The sequence below is a fragment of the Tasmannia lanceolata genome, unplaced genomic scaffold (genome assembly GCF_043159265.1).
Source record: "Tasmannia lanceolata isolate RefF3 unplaced genomic scaffold, GAP_Taslan_0.1 ptg000005l, whole genome shotgun sequence".
Taxonomy (NCBI): domain Eukaryota; kingdom Viridiplantae; phylum Streptophyta; class Magnoliopsida; order Canellales; family Winteraceae; genus Tasmannia; species Tasmannia lanceolata.
The window spans coordinates 12,996,981-13,017,106 of NW_027518682.1; the positions used below are offsets into that span (position 1 = coordinate 12,996,981).

The 20,126-nt window shown below is 37.5% G+C and overlaps 1 protein-coding gene across 1 annotated transcript in view; it reads left to right on the plus strand.

Moving 5' to 3' along the window:
• The first annotated feature begins 2,268 nt into the window (after positions 1 to 2,268).
• The window catches only part of LOC143876365 (uncharacterized), a 29,110-nt gene continuing 11,252 nt past the window's right edge, over positions 2,269 to 20,126 (plus strand). Inside the window, exons 1-7 of the mRNA XM_077378076.1 lie at positions 2,269 to 2,656; positions 2,754 to 2,965; positions 6,326 to 6,593; positions 6,968 to 7,280; positions 11,620 to 11,676; positions 15,020 to 15,207; positions 15,581 to 15,830. Coding sequence (XP_077234191.1) covers positions 2,405 to 2,656; positions 2,754 to 2,965; positions 6,326 to 6,593; positions 6,968 to 7,280; positions 11,620 to 11,676; positions 15,020 to 15,207; positions 15,581 to 15,830 — 1,540 coding nt within the window. The 5' untranslated portion in view covers positions 2,269 to 2,404. The remainder of the gene's footprint in view (positions 2,657 to 2,753; positions 2,966 to 6,325; positions 6,594 to 6,967; positions 7,281 to 11,619; positions 11,677 to 15,019; positions 15,208 to 15,580; positions 15,831 to 20,126) is intronic.

A 20,126-nucleotide genomic window follows, 5' to 3' on the forward strand; every position in this document is an offset into this window, starting at 1 on the left:
TTGTGAAAGTTTTAAACGGCACACCAATAAAATGTATTTTTTTCAAAAAAGAAAAAAAGAAGTTTTGCTAACTATGGTTCCAAGTAATCAAAAAGGGTGGATATATCACTTCCTTAACTGCCCATGGAGGAAAATACCGATATTAACTAATATCAAAAGACACGTTGCACAATTAGAGACCGGAACATCACCCATACACGGGCTGAGCCGGAATTTGCTCCAAGGGCCAAAGAATGGTTGTTATAGCATGTTGGGGCTACCAATTTGCACTTCCTGTTTTGATAAGTGGGGCCACCATTTCCCCCAACCTCATGCATGAGGTGGAACTCACAATTTACACCTCATATTTTGATGTAGTGGGGCTCACTATTTACACCTCATCTTATGATGGGTGGGGCTCACTATTTTACACCCATACATAGCATGCCCAGGATTGCTAGTGATTTAATAAATTCCATACCCTAAAAAAGTATTGCTTTCTACTAGGGTGGACATGGTTCGGTTCCGAACCCTATTGGTTTCCAATATTGGGAACAAGAACCATGGAACTGTGGAATTGAACCAACCTGACCCGATCTTGAACGGGTTGGTTCGGTTCGGTTCTGGGTTTACCCAACTTATTTATTTATTTATTTATTTTTTGCTGAATAATATTTCTAACAACATCAAACATTTCAATTAGTAAAGATGCCCAAAAGTATGAATTGATCCCTGCATCTGGTACTCCCGAATCAAAATCACCAATCTTGTGTGGTAAAGCCTACCATAAAACCTCTAAATGGCAAATTAAAATAAAGCATGTATATAATTTTATACATTCGGTTAGATTTTGGGTACCAGAACCCCAAACTCAAAACTGAACCGAAAAATAATGGTTCCAAAATTTTGGCCCAGAACCGAAACCACCTATTTTCAGAACTGAACCAAAGAGGCTGGTTCGGTTCTTCGGGTTCGACCCGAACCATGTCCATCCCTATTTTCTACTTTGAAAATCCCAGGGCACACTTCATAGGATGATCCAAACCGTTCATCTGTTGGGCCACGACATACATAGACTGCTCAACATAAATCATCTCCATAGGGTGATCCTAACCCTCCGATCTCTATAGTTTCTATAATGGGTGATCTCACTGTAGAACAGAGGCTTAGGATCATCTTGCGGAGAAGATTTACTGGAGTGCAGCCTATTTAGATTGTAGCCCAACAAATGAACAGTTTGAGAAATACTAAACTTCCCTTAAACACAACATCCACAATCTCATAGTTCTATATCTCAGTTTTCCCCTCAAATATTCTCAGGAACCATTACTCCTAACCCCAGCTTAACCATAAATAAAAAAAAGGATTTGGGTTGTCGTGGAAGACTAAGTGAATCGGATGGGTCACATGGTTTGAAATTGTGCACGACAGGAGATAACTCAGGAGCACGGATGGGTCTAAGAAAGATCGGAAGAAGCCAAAGGCGAATTTGATGATTACTCGTGAAAGAATGGGCAGATGAATGGAAAATGGATTAGAGAATTTTTTTTATAATAGATACTGCTAAGAAATTCCAGTCCTAATAATTCCTCTAATTAGATCACTGGGTAAAGTAAAAATTTGTATTCTGCATGTGCATTTGCTGCTGCCATCTGTTAGGTCAATCTTGGCTCCCTTTTTTGACAATAAAAAACTCTGCCAAAGCAAAAGAAAAGAGTGAAACGGCAAGAAGTAGCCTCACTTTCCATTCCCTCACTTTCCATTCATTTATAATTTTATAGATAGAGAAATGAAGAGACGGAAAGTGAGGCTCTCACAAGCCCAATTAAAACATAAAAGACAAACTGGGTTTGTGCGTGCAATCATTAAAACATCGTAGTGCCAATATCAGCAACATAAAAAGTTTATGTTCAGGCCGTCCTGTCTTTTATTATTTAAACCGCTGTCAAAGGTTATAACAGTTCACAATAGGCTCTCACAAGCCCAATTAAAACATAAATGACAAACTGGGTTTGTGCAATTATTAAAACATCGTAGTGCCAATATCAGTAAAAAGTTTATGTTCATATTTTGATTAGGCCTGCAAGTTAACAACAGACACATCAAGTATTAAGAGAAATTATATGATGTCTGTCCGTGAGAATGTAAATGGTGGGTAGAGACAAAACCAGCCGCCTTGAAAAGTCAGAAAAGAGCTTTCTCTTAGATTAAAAATCAAGGGAGAGATGGTTTTCTCTCCCTCCGTCTTTTATAATCTCACGGTCGGATATCATATAAGTTCTCAGATATTAAAAATCTTCTCCTTTTCGTTAGCTTCTTCGTGATTTGTTCTCCTCCCAACCCAACCCCATTCCTCCAAATATTCTATTTATATATACATCTTATTTTGTTTCAGGTCATTTGAAAAATTTATGCTTTTTCAGAGATGCTTGGAAGAATAGCACTAGTTGTACTAGTGGGTTTTCTTGGTTTGGCTTATGAGGCCACAAAACCACCTCCTCCAAAACTCTGTGGCTCTCCAAATGGCCCTCCCATAACTTCACCTAGAATCAAACTCAGAGATGGAAGACACCTTGCCTACAAAGAAACAGGAGTTCCAAAAGAGAAAGCCACATATAAAATCATCCTTGCTCACGGATTACGTGGTACCAAAGACATGCTCTTGCCAGTATCTCCAGTAAGATTTGGGGGTAGAAAAATCCAGATTTTGTCATTTTTAAGGGTTTGAGAGAGTTTGACTAACTACTTTTTGTGGGTTTGATTTCAAATTGCAGGAGCTGGTGGAAGAGCTGGGGATGTACTTTTTGACATTCGACAGAGCTGGATATGGAGAGAGCGATCCAAATCCGAAGCGCTCTGTGAAGAGTGATGCTTTTGATATTGAAGAATTGGGTGATCAGTTGGAGTTGGGATCCAAGTTTTATGTGATTGGAATTTCTATGGGAGGTTGCTCTGTTTGGGGTTGCCTCAAATACATACCACACAGGTATGATATTTCTATTAGTTATTCCTGCTCTGTTCCATTTTTTTTCTGCTGAATTACTAATATTTCACATACAAGATTCAATTCAAAAAATCCAGGGAGTGATGGATCTTGATCTTTACTGAGTCAAACTTGGACTCAGTCAAGACTCAGCCCTGTCCAGAGACCCCAACTCGGCTTATTGTCTTGGTATTTGAAACTCTGCCTTTGACACCCTGTTGGGGTGCAAGAGCCCATGTGCAATTCAATATAATAAGAGGGATGTGAATATCAAAATAAGGTGTGCAGATATATGGGTTGCCAATATCACTTGAAAAGTATAATTTGATAATGACACTCTCACTTTGTCCAACAGTTTCTTGATAGGTTGTAACTTGTAAGTTGTTTTTTTTTTGTTGTTAAAGAATTGTAATAGCTTATAAAAACTAGTTAGAAAATTATGAAATAAAGAGGGGACTTACTAGGCAATTTTGCAGAAAACCATTTTGCAGCTCAGTTTTTTCGATGAATTAATCAATGAGACAAAATCTGCTCCCAGGTGACTTTTCTCTGATGAAAAGTTGATTTGCAAAATTGCCTAGCAAGTTCCAATAAGAAGTGAAGAGTCATTATAAAAACAAGGGAGCATGGGTATCATTTTCTTTTATACACATTGTTTCTGTAATGGCATTGCTCCCTTTATTTTGCACTCCTTAACATCAGCTGTTAGATTCCGTTACTATTAGATCCTCCTATATTTGTGTCACAATCCATTTAAATCCTAACTTGATTATGTTCTACAGTTTACTCGTTAGGATTTGTAGACCCTACTCTTTGTGTCTATGTCGCAGTCCCATTAAGAACTAGGGCGTCTGTTGGAGTGTTGAACTAGTGCCAAAACCCAACAATTCCTTGATTTTAAAATTCTACCTGTGCAAGCAACCCAAAAGACGGACCATATGTGCCACGCGTATGGCCAACCCAAAAAAGAGGAGTCACACGTGAGGGGGAGTGTTGAAGTATACGTGATTAAATAACACCACTCTAACAGCTTAAACTTTTGGAGTAATTGGTTGTTTCACATGGTATCAAAGCTATTGCCTCACGACATGTCCTAGGTTCAAAACCCAACAACTCCCGGCTCTGATATCTTGGGAAACAACCAATTTTTCCAAAAGCTTAAGCTGTTAGAGTTGGTGTTATTTAATTACTTGAACAAACCAACATGAAACAATCTTGTAGGTTTTTGTATTGGGACATCTTGTCCCTTCATTTTGCGCTCTGCGCTGCGGAATAAAATCGTAACCTTTCAAAAAAAAAAAAACCAACATGAAACAATCAAAATGTTTTCGTTTTCGTTCCCACCGAAACCAAAACGACCGAAATGCATAAACCAAAATTGTAAGTGTAACTGTGGCATACTATATTAGTTTGTATTAAATAATTATATTTAGAGGAATGATAGAATGAAGGGCGCCCTTGCAAAAACAAGCTTCAAGGGCGCCCCCATTGGCCGGTTTCAGCAAAGTCAAAGCTGCTTCCGTTTTTTACGGAAAAATGATCAATGGGGGCGACCTTGGAGCTGGTTTTTGAAGGGCGCCCTTCATTCTGTCATTGTTCTTATATTTAAATGAATTGCATGCAAAATGTTGTTCATGTGTTATGAATTACAAGTGAAATTTAGTATTTACTAAATTATCAAACATATGCGACAATGCATGTCAGTAGGTGCTCGATATTTTTAAACTATTATGGATGGTTGTCTTGCTTATGTGATGGTTTCTAATAGTGTGTCTATGCTAATTCTAGCATTTCCTGAAGTTTCATCTTTAAATTCTATCATTTGCATATGTTTCCATATGTTTTCAAGAATTTCCAACTGAAACTGACAAGTCTCCTTTTCTTTGGCGCCTGAAACTGGAATTTAAAAACTTGTTCTATGTCACCGTCCCATTAAGAAACAGAGCGTCTGTTAGAGTGTCCTAGGTCTTACTATTATTTTACACAATTAAAATTTTGTATAATGTTAGAAATTTTAGTGCGTGTTTTAGGGTTCTTATAGAATAAATATAGTTTTTTACTATTATTCTGTGTATTTAGTCTTATATGAAGAAACTATATGCAAGAGAAGCCAATGCATAGCAACATGGCTTAATTATAGAGTCAATAATTCACTAACAAATTCTCGGTGAAAATCTTTTTTTTTTACTAACAATCCCAATTAGAGAAGTATTGTAGCAGTACTTTCATTGAAAAGTATATATTTTGAAACATGTCGAAAAAAAATATTGTTCTAAAATAACCCATTATCATACTAAATCAATTGGCATGATTGAGGATCATTCATGTATTAAACCTACTTCAAGTTATTAGGAAGAATAATCATTCTTCTATTCTATTAAAAAAAAATCATTAAAACAACATAACATTTGATGATGCCCAAAATCAACTCAGGACTGATGATAAACATCGATGATTCGGCGAACACAATCACCTATGGTGGCTATGACTGGCAATTTAGCAATTCAGACCAAGACTGGAGAATAGCTTTCATGATTTGGGTGAAATTGTTGTAGGGGGGATTATGATTGTGAGTCTGTATAAGGTCTTGTTCATGGACCTTTAGGATATCTTGTACTTTGTAATCTTTGCCTACATTAAGCCTCTTGGATTGCCATTGCCCATGGCCAGAGTACCAAAACGTGACAAATCACATAAATCTCGTGTTCTTATTCTGTGTTTTGTGTCCAATTTCTCTGTTTTCTTGTGTTCCGATTGAAGTAGATTGACAGTTTTCGCAAAAACGACCCCCTTTTTTGTCATATTACCATCATGCTCCAATTGGAAGACGCAGAAGACTATTTCAAGACTTGCATAATCCAGAGAGGACTGACTTGGGGTCTTATTACAGAATGCCCACATCATAGACATTTTAAACCATACCTATAATAAAAATTATAAAGTAGTATGTCATGTTAAAAAGTAGTATATCATACTGTTTGATCAAAGTTGATATTAAAGACTCCAATTCTAATAAGCCATCACGTGGCGGACAGTGATGCAGACAGATAAGCATGGGCGGGTGTTGGCAGAGAGGCTCTAGAGATTTTTTATTTCCTTCCCCCTTGATGGCTTTTTTCTCTTTTGTATTTTCTTCAAGTTTGTTTTCCTTTTTGCTCTCTTGTTCTGACCACCTCAATATGGCTCTATTTTCTCTTTTTTAATAAAGGTTTCTTTACTGCTAAAAAAAGGCAACTCAGAAATCTGATTTAATCATGTTTTTAAACAATAGTTGCTTGGTTTTTAGTCACTCTGAGCTGTTCTGTCTCTAAAGTTTTACTTGCCTTCCAAATCATCTCTTACTGAAATTGCAAGCTCTTGCAGGTTAGCGGGTGCCACACTGTTAGTTCCTGTCGTAAACTACTTCTGGCCTTCTTTTCCAGCCAATCTGTCTAGTCAAGCCTACAAGTTGCAGTTTGTACAAGACCAATGGGGACTTCGGGTTGCACACTACGCTCCTCGCTTGGTTTACTGGTGGATGACTCAGAAATGGTTCCCGTCCTCAGCCATTCTATCAAGAAACCCTGAAGTTTACAGTCGCCAAGACAAAGAGATCATTAAAAAGGTTGCAATAACCAGCGGGTCTCTTATGGTAATTCCTCTTCCCATAAATTATTTTTTCCACATTTTCGGATTTACAATGTTCTGTCCTGCTAATTTTTAGATATTTCTAGCCTAATAACTTGAGTTTGGTTATCAGATTTTATTACAGAAATGCTAATATCATTCAAGTATCCTCCACCCTCTTGGTCAGCAAGCGACGGGACCCATACATGAATTTCTAAATTTTGATGTTTGGGTCCCCTCTCTTTCACCAACCTAATGGCAGAGGGTGCCCCTTCTCTACTTATGTGAATGATATTTAGCATTGCTAATTTTATTATGATTTGGGGTCAAATTATTGAGTATAGAAATATTTGTAAAGTTCTCTCTTATGAAACTTGTATCATTTTATTTTAAATTCAGGGTAAGGCACTACAGCAAGGAGAATTCGAGTCCATGCATCGGGACTTGATGGTCGGATTCGGGACATGGGAATTTGATCCAATGGAACTAGACAACCCATTCCCTAACAATGAGGCCTCTGTTCACCTCTGGCAAGGCTATGAAGATAGGTTCGTCCCCTTCTCCCTACAGCGCTATGTTTCGAAAAGGCTTCCATGGATCAAGTATCATGAAGTTCCTGATGGCGGGCACTTGTTCATGTTTGCCAATGGTTGGAGTGATATCATATTAAGGGCACTTTTACTTGGAGAAGAGCCCTCTACCGCATCTAGCTAGAATAGCCAGCCCTCCATTATTGTAGCAGCTAACGGGAAATGCTTTGAATTAAGAAGACGGTACGTATTTTCTTCCCGAATTTGTTTTTTTTTTTGTTCAGCTGTTCTATCTTCCAAGTTCCATCTCGACTACTATCATGTTTGTGAACTGCTTTGATGATAAATGATGCTGAGGTATTAAAACTTTCTCATTCACATGTCTTTTGTTGATCTGATAGTTATTGTCCATATATGTATATATATGTAGCCAATTGAGAAACTAAATTGTTAGCAAATGGTACTGTCCCTGTTCAAGATATTCCTATCTTTGTTGGCTTAATTGCTTGTAACTTGCTTGCAACTGATATGTATCCAGAACTTCACATTTACTGACTTTTATGGCATGTTTGGCTATGCTGAAAAAAATAAATTGAAAAGGAATTTGCCTTGGACAAGATTTTCAGTGAATTTTCTAGGAGAAAAAAAAATCAGCTATAGTATGGGCCCCTTCTTGTATACTACCAAAATTGGCCCTTATTTGCAAAGAAGATTTATTTTGAGTTTGGAAACGTCAATCATGCAACATCTGCAAGGATTTTTTTTTTTTGGGTAACAGATTTTCATTCCAAAAAAAAAGAAGAAATAGAAAGGGGGACAAGAGCTCTGCCCCCGAACATCTGCAAGGATTTCAACCACACATTTGAGACATGCTTGAGGAACAACAATAGGGATGATAAGGACAAAAAGCCCAGGCAGGAGTGGAGGTCTATAAGCCAAAAGAAGCCATAGTCGAAAGTGAAACTCAGGTAATGAACTGTTCAAGTAAAAAGAAGACAAGGGCATTGATCGCCTAAGCAACAGATTTTCCATACTGGACATGGACGACGAGGCTACCCAACTGGTAAACAGTTCTTTCGTCACTGATCATTTAAAAGAACAAGCCATTATTAGGCAAGACTCAACCCACATCAAATGGGATCAAGCAAATTCGAAAAGTGATTCTCAAACATCTTCTGGAACCGACTCCAAAGTGAACCATGACAGACGGTTCGAAAGAAGGAATGCCTTTGCTTTCCTTCCCTAAGACTATCTCAAAGAATCCAACATGCGCCCATCAAACTTGCCGAATATGTAACTCACGATTATTGATCAGTTCAAACTCCTAGGTTTAGTTGTCTGTATTTCATATATTTCGAGTTTTGGATCTCCCTCTATCATCAGTTCCGAGTTAGGGATGGTTTCTTGTTCCTAATGTATCATCTATATCTTTATCTAAAGAACCGGAAGGGATCCCTGCCAAACCCCAGCTTACCTACCAAAAAACAGATTATTTGAGATAATCTTATCTGTAAATGGGGCTCTAAGACCATTTTGGAATCCATTAACTAAAACATACATATAACTCTTTATAACCATTATTTTTATATAAGATTATATGCAATTTAGAACCTGCATTTAAGATTATATGTAAATCATTTTTAGTACTATGCAAAGCGGCCCTGGGTTTTTCCCTTCAGGGTTCTTTGGTGAAAAACTTTTACCTAAAAAATGGAAACCTTAAAAAATGGGTAATCAAATCTCTTGAAATTTCATTCCTCTAGGAAAAAATATTCAGGGAAATTTTTTCAGTGCTGTAAAACATGGCCTAGAACTTGTTTGTACTTGCTCATACCTTGAAATATGGTTTGTCGTAGTCTTAAGTCTTAACTTGCAATTTAAACCTCGGAGAAGGAGGCCTTCCTCATGCCTCAATTTTCTCTACTTTTGAGTTTAAACTCTACCCAGTGAGAAGAAGTGACTCGTGCCAAGTTGATGGAGTAAAAAGAGGTAGGGGTAGACCGAAAACAACTTGGGTAGAAACAGTGAGGAAAGACTTGATGGCTAGGAACATAACAGATAACATGACCTTGGATAGGAGAGAATGGAAGAAAATGATCCATGTAGACGAACCCAACTAGTGTCGGGATTAGATTTAGTCAATTTGAGCCGGGTAGATTCTTCACCTTCTTCATGAAAATTTTCTAAAGGATTCATTAGCCGACCCCAACTAGTTTGGGACAAATGCTTAGTTGAGTTGAGTTGAGTTTAAACTCTACCTGGATTGAGTTCTTTCTTTTGTTTGTTTAAGCTTCAAGTAAATATTCCCATACAGTACAATCATTTGTTCAACCACATTACTCATTGAAGGGTTGTTAAACAACAATACTTCAAATTTAGATGGTCGTTAGTAAGACTAAAACCAACAGCTAATCAAATCAAAGTGCCAATTAGAATTGGCCAATGGTCGGATTCTATCATGGGTTAGTAAGAACAGAAGAGTATGTTCAATGCAGTTCATCACTCTAGGTTGTCAAGAACTTGATCCAACAGATGGTTCTTTCCCAGTTCATTTAAATCAACTTCAGCGCTCAGGTCCAGCATGGCGTATTGGGATCCATGTGGTCTTTGCTGAGAATTCTGATTTGCTGGAATAGCAACCTACACTGTACAAGATTGAAAGTTTTTCTTTGTTGGATTTATTAAGAAGATTGATATAGGTACTGCTCCCTGCAATTTCTGCTGGGTGCTTTTGAAAAGGGAGTAATTGATTGATTGATTTCAATCTCGATTTGACTTTAGGAGATTTTCTATTAGTTTGGTTGTAGGCAGTTACCCTGCTGAGTAGTGGTGAATTAAAACTCAAGTAGCCAACAAGGAGGAGACAAGCCTTGGAGTCTCCTCGTAGTTACCTTGTAGAATGGTGGTAAGTTTTTCAATCTCGTAGAGTAGTGATAGGAAGTGTCATTACCAGCATATATAATACCAAGAAAATCTTATTGAGAGTTTGTTGGCATGCAACGTTACCCGACAAGGAGACAACTAGGAGACATCCTTGGTAGTCTTCAAGGATTTCATTTCTCTAATGACAACCAAACATGGGATTTTGACGATGCGGCACCCAAAATCCGAGTAAAACCCCTAGGAAAGCCCAGCTTTTGTGCAACCAAATAGATAATTTGTACTCTACATTGGGTCAGTGTCCGTTATTGTGGCTGAATTTCAAGTTATTCTCAAAGGAGTCCAACTAGCTAATCACACATTTCCTCAGTCCCCAATCTGGATTGAAACTGAATATCACTTGCAGTAAATCTCAAAAATGAAACTCAAAGCTCATCTGAATTCATTCACAATTGTTTATTGAATTAGAGCCCTTCTTTCGGGTTTCGAATGGAGATTTTCTTGCATTTTAAGAGAAGGAAATCGTTCAGCTAACTGGTTTGATAACAAACGTACATAAACTAGAGACATTTTCCCATCTCCCCTGCGAAGATTGCTCATTTTTCTCGATGAAGATGCATTTTTTTTCTCAAGAAAGATACTATATTAAGGGGAAATATGTAATAACATATTCACATCAATGGGGAGAGTGGACCCGGAGTAAAATGAGTCCTCAATGCTCTCGATTTAGGCATCCGATCCTCTTAGATCATTGGCCCTCCTAGGAACATTGAAATACCCCAAACTCCCAAACGTGGAAACGTTTTGGGGAGAGAGGGTATTTTTGTCCCAAAATATTAAATTATAAAGTAATTAAATAAAAATTAGAAATAGTTAGTTTCCTAGTTAGAATAAGTTAGGGTTTCCAAAAGCTTGCTAAGTTAGGACTCTTAAAAGCAAGAGTCTATAAGTAAACCCTTAAGCTATAGACTTTAGAACTTTAACCCTAAAGAGAAACTTTGTGGAGCTACCTTTTTTTTTTAAAAAAAAGGAACTTTGTGGAGCTTCTGGGAGAGGAGAACGAAGAAAAGTTGGGTAATCCGTCTTTCAAAAGGTATGTAAATTACAATTGTGATTATTCTACTCTCTACAGAGGTTTAGATTTCTTGAGAATAAAGAAGAGATCATGTCTATATAGATTTAATCAAGTCATGTGTTCTTCGATCAAAGACCATTGATTAGGGTGAGGAAAATTGGTTTTTCCCGAAGATCTTCGCTTTCTTTCGCGTTAGATGCCCTAATCAATTGAGGAGATTGAGAAATAATGTATTAAGATATTTAATATGCTTAAAGATGGAATTTCGGATAGAGAAATCTAAAAGAAACTTGTGTTCTTTTGGGTTTTGAAAAACCCAAATCGCGATGTTTGGACGCCCTAGGGAGGCGTCTGAAGGGCAAGGGTCGGGTGCCCGAACACCCATACTCGAGAATTCCTGAGAAAGGGAAAAATCTCAGAGGCTCCCGAGGGGGTGGCTCGGACGCCCGACATACCAGGAAGGGTTGATTTTTGGAGGTTTTTCCAATAAGTTTTGAAGGCACAGATTTGCCTCAGAAGACAAATATTAATCCAAGGTATTAATTAGTGATTAATATGGACTGTAGGTTACACAGTGATTGAAGGAGTTACTTCATGGGAGACAAATCAAACAAGTACCACAGGTGAGTAGACTTGTTCTACCACAGTTATTCTAATATTGAATATGATTTCTTATGCAAGTATGCATGTTTTGATTGATATTGACTGTGTTAATGTACACGAGGGTCAATATTTATAGTGTGGTATTGACTCCTAGTTCGGATCTACCATACGCACGTATGTGCCACTTGGACTTATTAGTCACAGTTTTTGTGTCAAGACATGGTGTTGTCTGAGTAAGGATGCAACAGTTAATGTCCATTGAGACAAAGTGTTTGGCATGATTACTAGTGTATGAGACTTTTTTTTCTAGGCCGTCGAAGTAAAGTCACGGATCAAGCCGCAGTATCACCTTTCGTGGTATTTTCGAGGGTAAAATCCCCTACGAGATCGTTAGGATTCGGCTTCGTACGAGTCAGTGGCAGGTTCCGTTGGCTACGTGGTCTAGCAGTACTAGTCTCACTACACTAGGCGTCAGTCACAGTTACAGATACAGTTCCAGTTACAAGTTATGTATGTTTATGCCAGTTATACAGTTTGCTAGCTTGATTGTTATGTCAGTTACAAATGTACTAATATTGCCAATTATTCTGTTTTTATTAATTGGTATTATGTTATTAGTGTAGACATGTTTATTTCACTGAGCATTAACTTATTCCATGCATTCTATGTTACAGGTGGAGAACAGTAGATGTTTGATTTCGAAGGCTTGGGAGTGAGTAAGGGCGACAGTTTATGATTTATTATTTTAAGTTATTCAGACAGCAGCTTTAGTTGGAATGAACAATTAGTTATTTAATTTGGTTTAAATTGATGTAGTCCGTTGGACAAAGATATTTAGTTTCCGCATTGATTACTCTGATAGATAATCAATTGGTTAATTTTAGTAGCTCTGTTTATTGCATGGTTCCAGTGTGAATGCCTTACATATTCATGGTTGATGAATATGTGGCGCTGTTATGTGCATAGACCGGAGACTCGGTTTTAGGCGTGACAAATATGAAGATGCATTGGGTTTCTGCCAATATTAGTTTGCTTAATTATGCATTCTCTCAGTGCGTATGTTATCTTTCCTTGGATATTTGCTTTTTTCGTTCCTTTGTTCTTATATCTACATTCAGTTCCTCCTGCATTATTACTCAACAGAAAACAAGCTGTGGGATAATTGCCTTTTGAAAGTTACAAATTATATTTAAATAGGAAACACTTTAATTCTCTGAACATTGGGTACTAGAGAGACGACACGCTCTTTTGAGTCAACATGAGTTTCCTTGGACATAAGGGTCTTTTTTTTATGTAGTTGTGCTTGATATGGTGAAAATGTTTGTGGAAAGCAAAATTTTGAAATAAATCTGTCAATTTCAACATTTGATGGACTAATTAGTAGACAGAAATGGAACTAGGAATTCCCTGTAAAATGACCCCTGCTCTCACTTTGTTTGTATAAAATTTGATGAGAGAGCTATAATTGTTACCTTTAGCATCTGCGCTCGAAATGTCAGTTTTTTGGGCTGAAATTTCGGTCGAAATTCTGTAATAAAAAAATTTAATATTTTCTAAAAAATTCCGCTGAAATTAATATGTTTCGTTTTCTGTCCTGACCGAAATCCGAAATTTCAGATTTCAGACGAAATTTAAAACCATGCTCATAACATACGAATCGGGTTAGCGGCTGTTTATTTGGGGCTTGGGGTTTTGGAATTTACTTGTATGGGGGACATCTTGTCCCCTTCATGGTGTAACTTTCTCCTGGTAATAATAAATGTTATCTTTCTAAACCAAAAAAAAAAAAAAAAAAAAATCATTTTCAAAAGGGGTAGAAAATGCAATCCCATGGACCCTATCTCATGGAGGATAACAAGGAGACCCGGATGACAAAAGTACCCCTATATTATAGGAAATAACAAAAATATCCCTATCCCATAAAAATGATAAATTATTATAACTCAGAAAATGACAAAAAATCCATATATCAGAATATGACAAAAGTATAGATCTCATAGAAAAAAACTAAAATACCTCATCTCTTGGAAAGTGACAAAATTATGCATATCTCATGAAAGATAACAAATATACCCTTATCTCATAAAAAATTATACGTAAAATAAGAGCAATGATAGATACAAGGGAGCCCTTGCATAGAGAGCCAAAAAAGAGCTCTGGATTAGATCCACGTCATTTTCAGTTACATTTGATGACGTGGATCCAATCCAGAGCCCTTTTTTGGCTCTCTATGCAAGGGCTCCCTTGTATCTATCATTGCTCGTAAAATATCTATCTCTTATGAAAAAAATTCCCATATCTCATTGAAATTGGCCGAAATACAAATTTATCATATAAAATGGTATTTTACCATTTTTCTCTTTGGAAATTAGATAAATGAGCTTCTCATAAAAATGGCCAACATATTCTTATAGGAAAAGGCTAAAATACCCCCGTGATAGAGTAAACACGGTTCTTTCCTTTATCCTTTGTTTTCTTTCAATGGATATTATTAACTGAAAAATATTTTACGTTGAAAAGTTTACTAGACTTTTATCTATGGTGGAGTTTTTCTTACACCTAACGCGTAGGATGAGTGTGGCCCATCATTTCATAATGCATGCTTTTAGAATGTGAGGCCGACCATTTTACACATCATATTTTGATACGGTAGGGCCCGCCATCTCTACCCAAAACCATGCATGTGGTGGGGCCATATAGGGTGGGGCCCGCCTATTTTGAAATTGAGGACCTTTCAAACTCTACACCTCCTTCCTTTCATACTCTAATTTGGTCCCCCCTTCGTGCCACATGCTCCGTTGTTTATCAAGAGAATTGCTAAAAGTCGTTGGTTTAAGACTTCTCCTCACTACACAATTTGTAACCATTTGGTTTAGGAAAGTGCACACCGAATTAAATGTTGAAAGAAACGTCAAGAGGTTTTATATGATGTGTGCACGTGAAAGTCTAGTATTTTTCTGAAAGGACAGTGAGGCCACTTCTCACGAAGATCTATTGATCCAGTCGATGGCCACAAATCTGGCCAATTTTCTTTGAGAAAATCTTGATTGGATAATCCTAGGCCCTTGATCCATAAGCCTTACCCTTGGCAAGGAATAGATAAAACTTTGAATTTTGTCATCCTTCATTTTCAACCTAGGTTGTCTATGAAAGCTTTATGTAATTTGAAATTAACTGAGGAACATGCCTCCGGCCATGGCGATTAGAATCGAAGATCTATGTAATTTGTAATTTGAATTTTTCTGTCTCTAAAGTTTTACTTGCCTTCCAAATCATTTGTTACTGAAATTGCAAGGCCTTGCAGGTTAGCGGGCGCCACACTGTTAGTTCCTGTCGTAAACTACTTCTGGCCTTCTTTTCCAGCCAATCTGTCTAGTCAAGCCAACAAGTTGCAGTTTGTACAAGACCAATGGGCACTTCGGTTGGTTTACTGGTGGATGACTCAGAAATGGTTCCCGTCCTCAGCCATTGCTTCAAGAAACCCTGAAGTTTACAGTCGCCAAGACAAAGAGATCATTAAAAAGGTTGCAATGACCCGCGGGTCTATTATGGTAATTCCTCTTCCCATAAATTATTTTTCCACATTTTCGGATTTACAATGTTCTGTCCTGCTAATTTTTAGATATTTCTAGCCTAATAACTTGTGTTTGGTTATCAGATTTTATTACAGAAATTCTAATATCATTCAAGTATCCTCCACCCTCTTGGTCAGCAAGCGACGGGACCCATACATGAATTTCTAATTTTTGATGTTTGGGTCCCCTCTCCTTCACCAACCTAATGGCAGAGGGTGCCCCTTCTCTACTTATCTGAAGGATATTTAGCATTGCTGATTTTATTATGATTTGGGGTCAAATAATTGAGTATAGAAATATTTGTAAAGTTCCCTCTTATGAAACTTGTATCAGTTTATTTTAAATTCAGGGTAAGGCACTACAGCAAGGAGAATTCGAGTCTATGCATCGGGACTTGATGGTCGGATTCGGGACATGGGAATTTGATCCAATGGAACTAGACAACCCATTCCCTAACAATGAGGCCTCTGTTCACCTCTGGCAAGGCTATGAAGATAGGATAGTTCCCTTCTCCCTACAGCGCTATGTTTCGAAAAGGCTTCCATGGATCAAGTATCATGAAATTCCTGATGGCGGGCACTTGTTCATGTTTGCCAATGGTTGGAGTGATATCATATTAAGGGCACTTTTACTTGGAGAAGAGCCCTCTACTGCATCTAGCTAGAATAGCCAGCCCTCGATTATTGTAACAGCTAACGGGAAATGCTTTGAACTAAGAAGACGGTACGTATTATCTTCCCGAAATTTATTTTTTTTGGTTCAGCTGTTGTATCTTCCAAGTTCCACCTCGACTACGATCATGTTTGTGAACTGCTTTGTGGTTGGTTGCTCACTGAATTGCAAACTAGGCTCATCCTATTTGAGACAAGTAGGTATCCTTACTCCTTAGCTGCCCACTCCTGCACTGCAATTCTGCTAGTATGGCCCCGTTTTGAAGTCTAACATAATAAACTCCAATCTCTCCATTTTTGGGGGATAGGCTTGATTCCAGTTAATTAAATGAACCTTCCTAAAGGGAGGATTGTCATTACACAGGAAATTATTTTTGGATTCTCTCAATCTTTTCAATTACTGATGATGTAATGCAAAGAGAGGTGTCCTCGCCAAATTATGTGTCACGATGTTAGATGGAGATGCCTTTAAAAGAGGTATCCTTTCATGTAAAGAGAGAGGTATTTACTTTGCAAATTTTCTAATTTGGAATTTGTCCATAGTCCATACAAAACCAGTTCAACCTAGCCAATTAATAGACGCGCTATGAAGCGGATGGTCAGTGAGATCATTTCCATTGATAAACTCTGAACATCTTCTCATGCTCGTTGTGGGCCTATTCTTCTGTATCTCATATCCAACACACCAAGGAATGTTCCACACATTTTTGACTTCTTCTTATTCCTTCATGATAAATGATGGTGAGGTATTAAAACTCTCTCAATCACATGTCTTTTTGTTGATCTGATGGTGATTGTCCATATATGTGTGCGCGCGTGTGCGTGTGTGTGTGTACGCCCGTGCGCAATTGAGAAACTGAATTGTTTGCAAATGGTACTGTCCCTGTTCGTGTGTGTGCGTGCGCGCGAAATTGAGAAACTGAATTGTTAGCAAATGGTACTGTCCCTGTTCAAGATATTCCTATCTTTGTTGGCTTAGTTGGTTGTAACTTGCTTGCAACTGATATGTATCCCGAACTGCACATTTACTGACTTTTATGGCATGTTTGTCTATGCTGAAAAAATTAATTGAAAAGGAATTTGCCTTGGACAAGATTTTCAATGAATTTTCTAGGAGAATAAAAGCACAGCCATGGTATGGGGCCCTTCTTGTATACTACCAAAATTGGCCCTTATTTGCAAAGCAGATTTATTTTAAGTTTGGAAGCCTCAATCATGCAACATCTTCGAGGATTTCAACCACACATTTGAGACATGCCCGAGGAACAACAATAGGGATGATAAGGACAAAAAGCCCAGGCAGGAGTGGAGGTCTGTAAGCCAAAGAAGCCCAAGTTGAAAGTGAAACTTAGGTAATGAACTGTTCAAATAAAAAGAAGACAAGGGCATTGATCGCCTAAGCAACAGATTTTCCATACTGGACATGGACGACGAGGCTACCCAACTGGTAAACAGTTCTCCAGTCCTTGAACAAGCCCTTATTAGGCAAGACTCAACCCACATCAAATGGGATCAAGCAAATTCGAAAAGTGATTCTCAAAGAATCCAACATGCGCCCATCAAACTTCCTGATTATGTAACTTTCGAGTTTTGGATCTCCCTCTATCATGAGTTCCGAGTTAGGGATGGTATCTTGTTCCTAGTGTATCATTTATATCTTTATCTAAAGAACCGGTAGGGATACCTGCCGAACCCCAGCTTACCTACCAAAAAACAGATTATTTTAAGATAATCTTATCTGTAAATGGGGTACTAAGACCACTTTGGAATCCATTAACTAAAACATACATAAAACTCCTTATAACCATTATTTGTATATAAGATTATATGCAATTTAGGGAGTGCATTTAAGATTATATGCAAATCATTTTTAGTACTATGCAACTGGGTTATTCTCTTCAGGGTTCTTTGGTGTAAAACTTTTACCTAAAAAATGGAAACTGTTAACTTACCTACTTCTCCAAAAGCTTAAGCTGTTGGAGAAAGGCGTTATTTATCTTTTATACTTTAACACTCCCCTGCACGTGTGGCCCACTTGACAAACACGTGGCACATGTGGTCCCACTTTGGGCCGACCATCGCATGTGGATTTTTGCTATCGGGGAGGTTTGAACTCGAGACCTTTGGCTTTGATACCATGTTAACTTACCAACTTCTCCAAAAGCTTAAGCTGTTGGAGAAAGGCGTTATTTATCTTTTATACTTTAAAAGAAACCTTAAAAAGTGGATTAGCAAATCTCTTGAAAATTCATTCCTCTAGGAAAAAATATTCAGGGAAATTTTTTTAGTGTTGTGAAACATGGCCTAGAACTTGCTTGTACTTGCTCATGTCTTGAAATATGGTTTGTCGTAGTCTTAAGTCTTAACTTGCAATTTAAACCTTGGAGAGTGGGGCCTTCCTCATGCCTCAATTTTCTCAACTTTTGAGTTTAAGCTCTACCTGGATTGAGTTCTTTCTTTCGTTTGTTTAAGCTTCAAAGTAAATATTCCCATACAGTAAAATCATTTCTTCAACCACATTACTCATTGTTAAACCAAAATACTTCAAATTTAGATGGTCGTTAGTAAGACTAAGACCAACAGCTAATCAAATCAAAGTGCCAATTAGAATTGGGCAGTGGTCTGATTCTATCATCGCGTAGTAAGAACAGAAGAGTATGTACATTGCAGTTCATCACTCTAGGTTGTCAAGAACTTGATCCAACAGCCGGGTCTTTCGCAGTTCATTGAAAGCAACTTCAGCGCTCAGATACTGTTTGCTGAGAATTCTGAATTGCTTGATTAGCAACCTACATTGTACCAGATTGAAAGTTTTTCTTTGTTGGATTTATTAAGAAGATTGCTATAGGTACTGCTCCCTGCAATTTCTGCTTGGTGCTTTTGCAAATGGAGTAATTGATTGATTGATTTCAATTTCGATTTGACTTTAGGAGATTTCCTATTAGTTTGGTTGTAGGCAACCACCCTGCCGAGTAGTTGTGAATTAAAACTTAAGTAGCCAACAAGGAGGAGACAAGCCTTGGAGTCTCCTCGCAGTTACCTTGTAGAATAGTGGTAAGTTTGTCAATCTCGTAGAGTGGTGGTAGGAAGTGTCATTACCAGCATATATATAGAGAGAGAGCATCAATAACAAGAAAATCTTGTTGGGAGTTTGGTGGCATGCTACGTCACCCGACAAGGAGATAACTGTTAGGGTAATTAGGTCAAGCAAGAGGTTGCTTGAAGCACTACACCCAAGGTATCTAATTTGGAATACCAAGTTTGTTGCCTCCAGCCCCTATATATATTAGATACACTAGAGTTTTAATAGGTTAGTGGGCTCTAGCCCAAATAGGCCCACTACACCGGTCCATTATCTTATTGGGCTTATATTACAACATACATGGGTTATATTATATACCCAACAATCTCCTCCTATGTTCTACATATAGCACAATCCAATAAATAGATAGTGTAATGTTCAAAACAAAATATTGAATCATCCACATCACCATATGGTCTATATCATAAAAGATCTGTAATCCAACTGAAAACATGAATCATTTTATGACAAACCAAGAGTTTTAGATATACAACAAGCTAAACTCAACCAAAAGGTAGTTTCACATATAAGTGAACCCCACTAATCTTAGATGAATTCGGGTATGATTATCATCGAGATCCAAAATAAAGTTCCACAAAAAAGTGAACTCTATGCATACTGAAATGTAAGCATAAGTCTTTATGACTTTAGAAGATTTACTCATCAAGTAAATCATCTTCATCAAAGTCCAAATCAAGACAAGCTCCTCATTTTTTGCCAATCCCTGTGAATTATCAAAATATGAATTTCATGAGAATGAATCCAATCAGTTGTGTAAAACATGAATTACACATGAAAGTATCTAGTTCTACCTTAAGAAGAACTTAGTACAATCCCATAATTCACGAAAGTATCTAGTTCTATCATAAGAACATAGTACAATTTCTTAAATGGCTAAAAAAGTATCAGTATCACTCTCACCATAGGCAGCATTGTCAAGTTTCAATAAAGAACAAGACCTAAATAGCTTCTTTTGCAAAGAACCATTCCTAATTGTCAAGTTTCAATAAAGAACAAGACCAAATAGTTTCTTTTGCAAAGAACCATTTCATGTTTCTTCTTGGAATGTTACAGTCATCTTATTCATATTTGAGTTAAGCTGTATCATCAAGTTTGGAATGTACAACCTTTCTCAAAAAGGA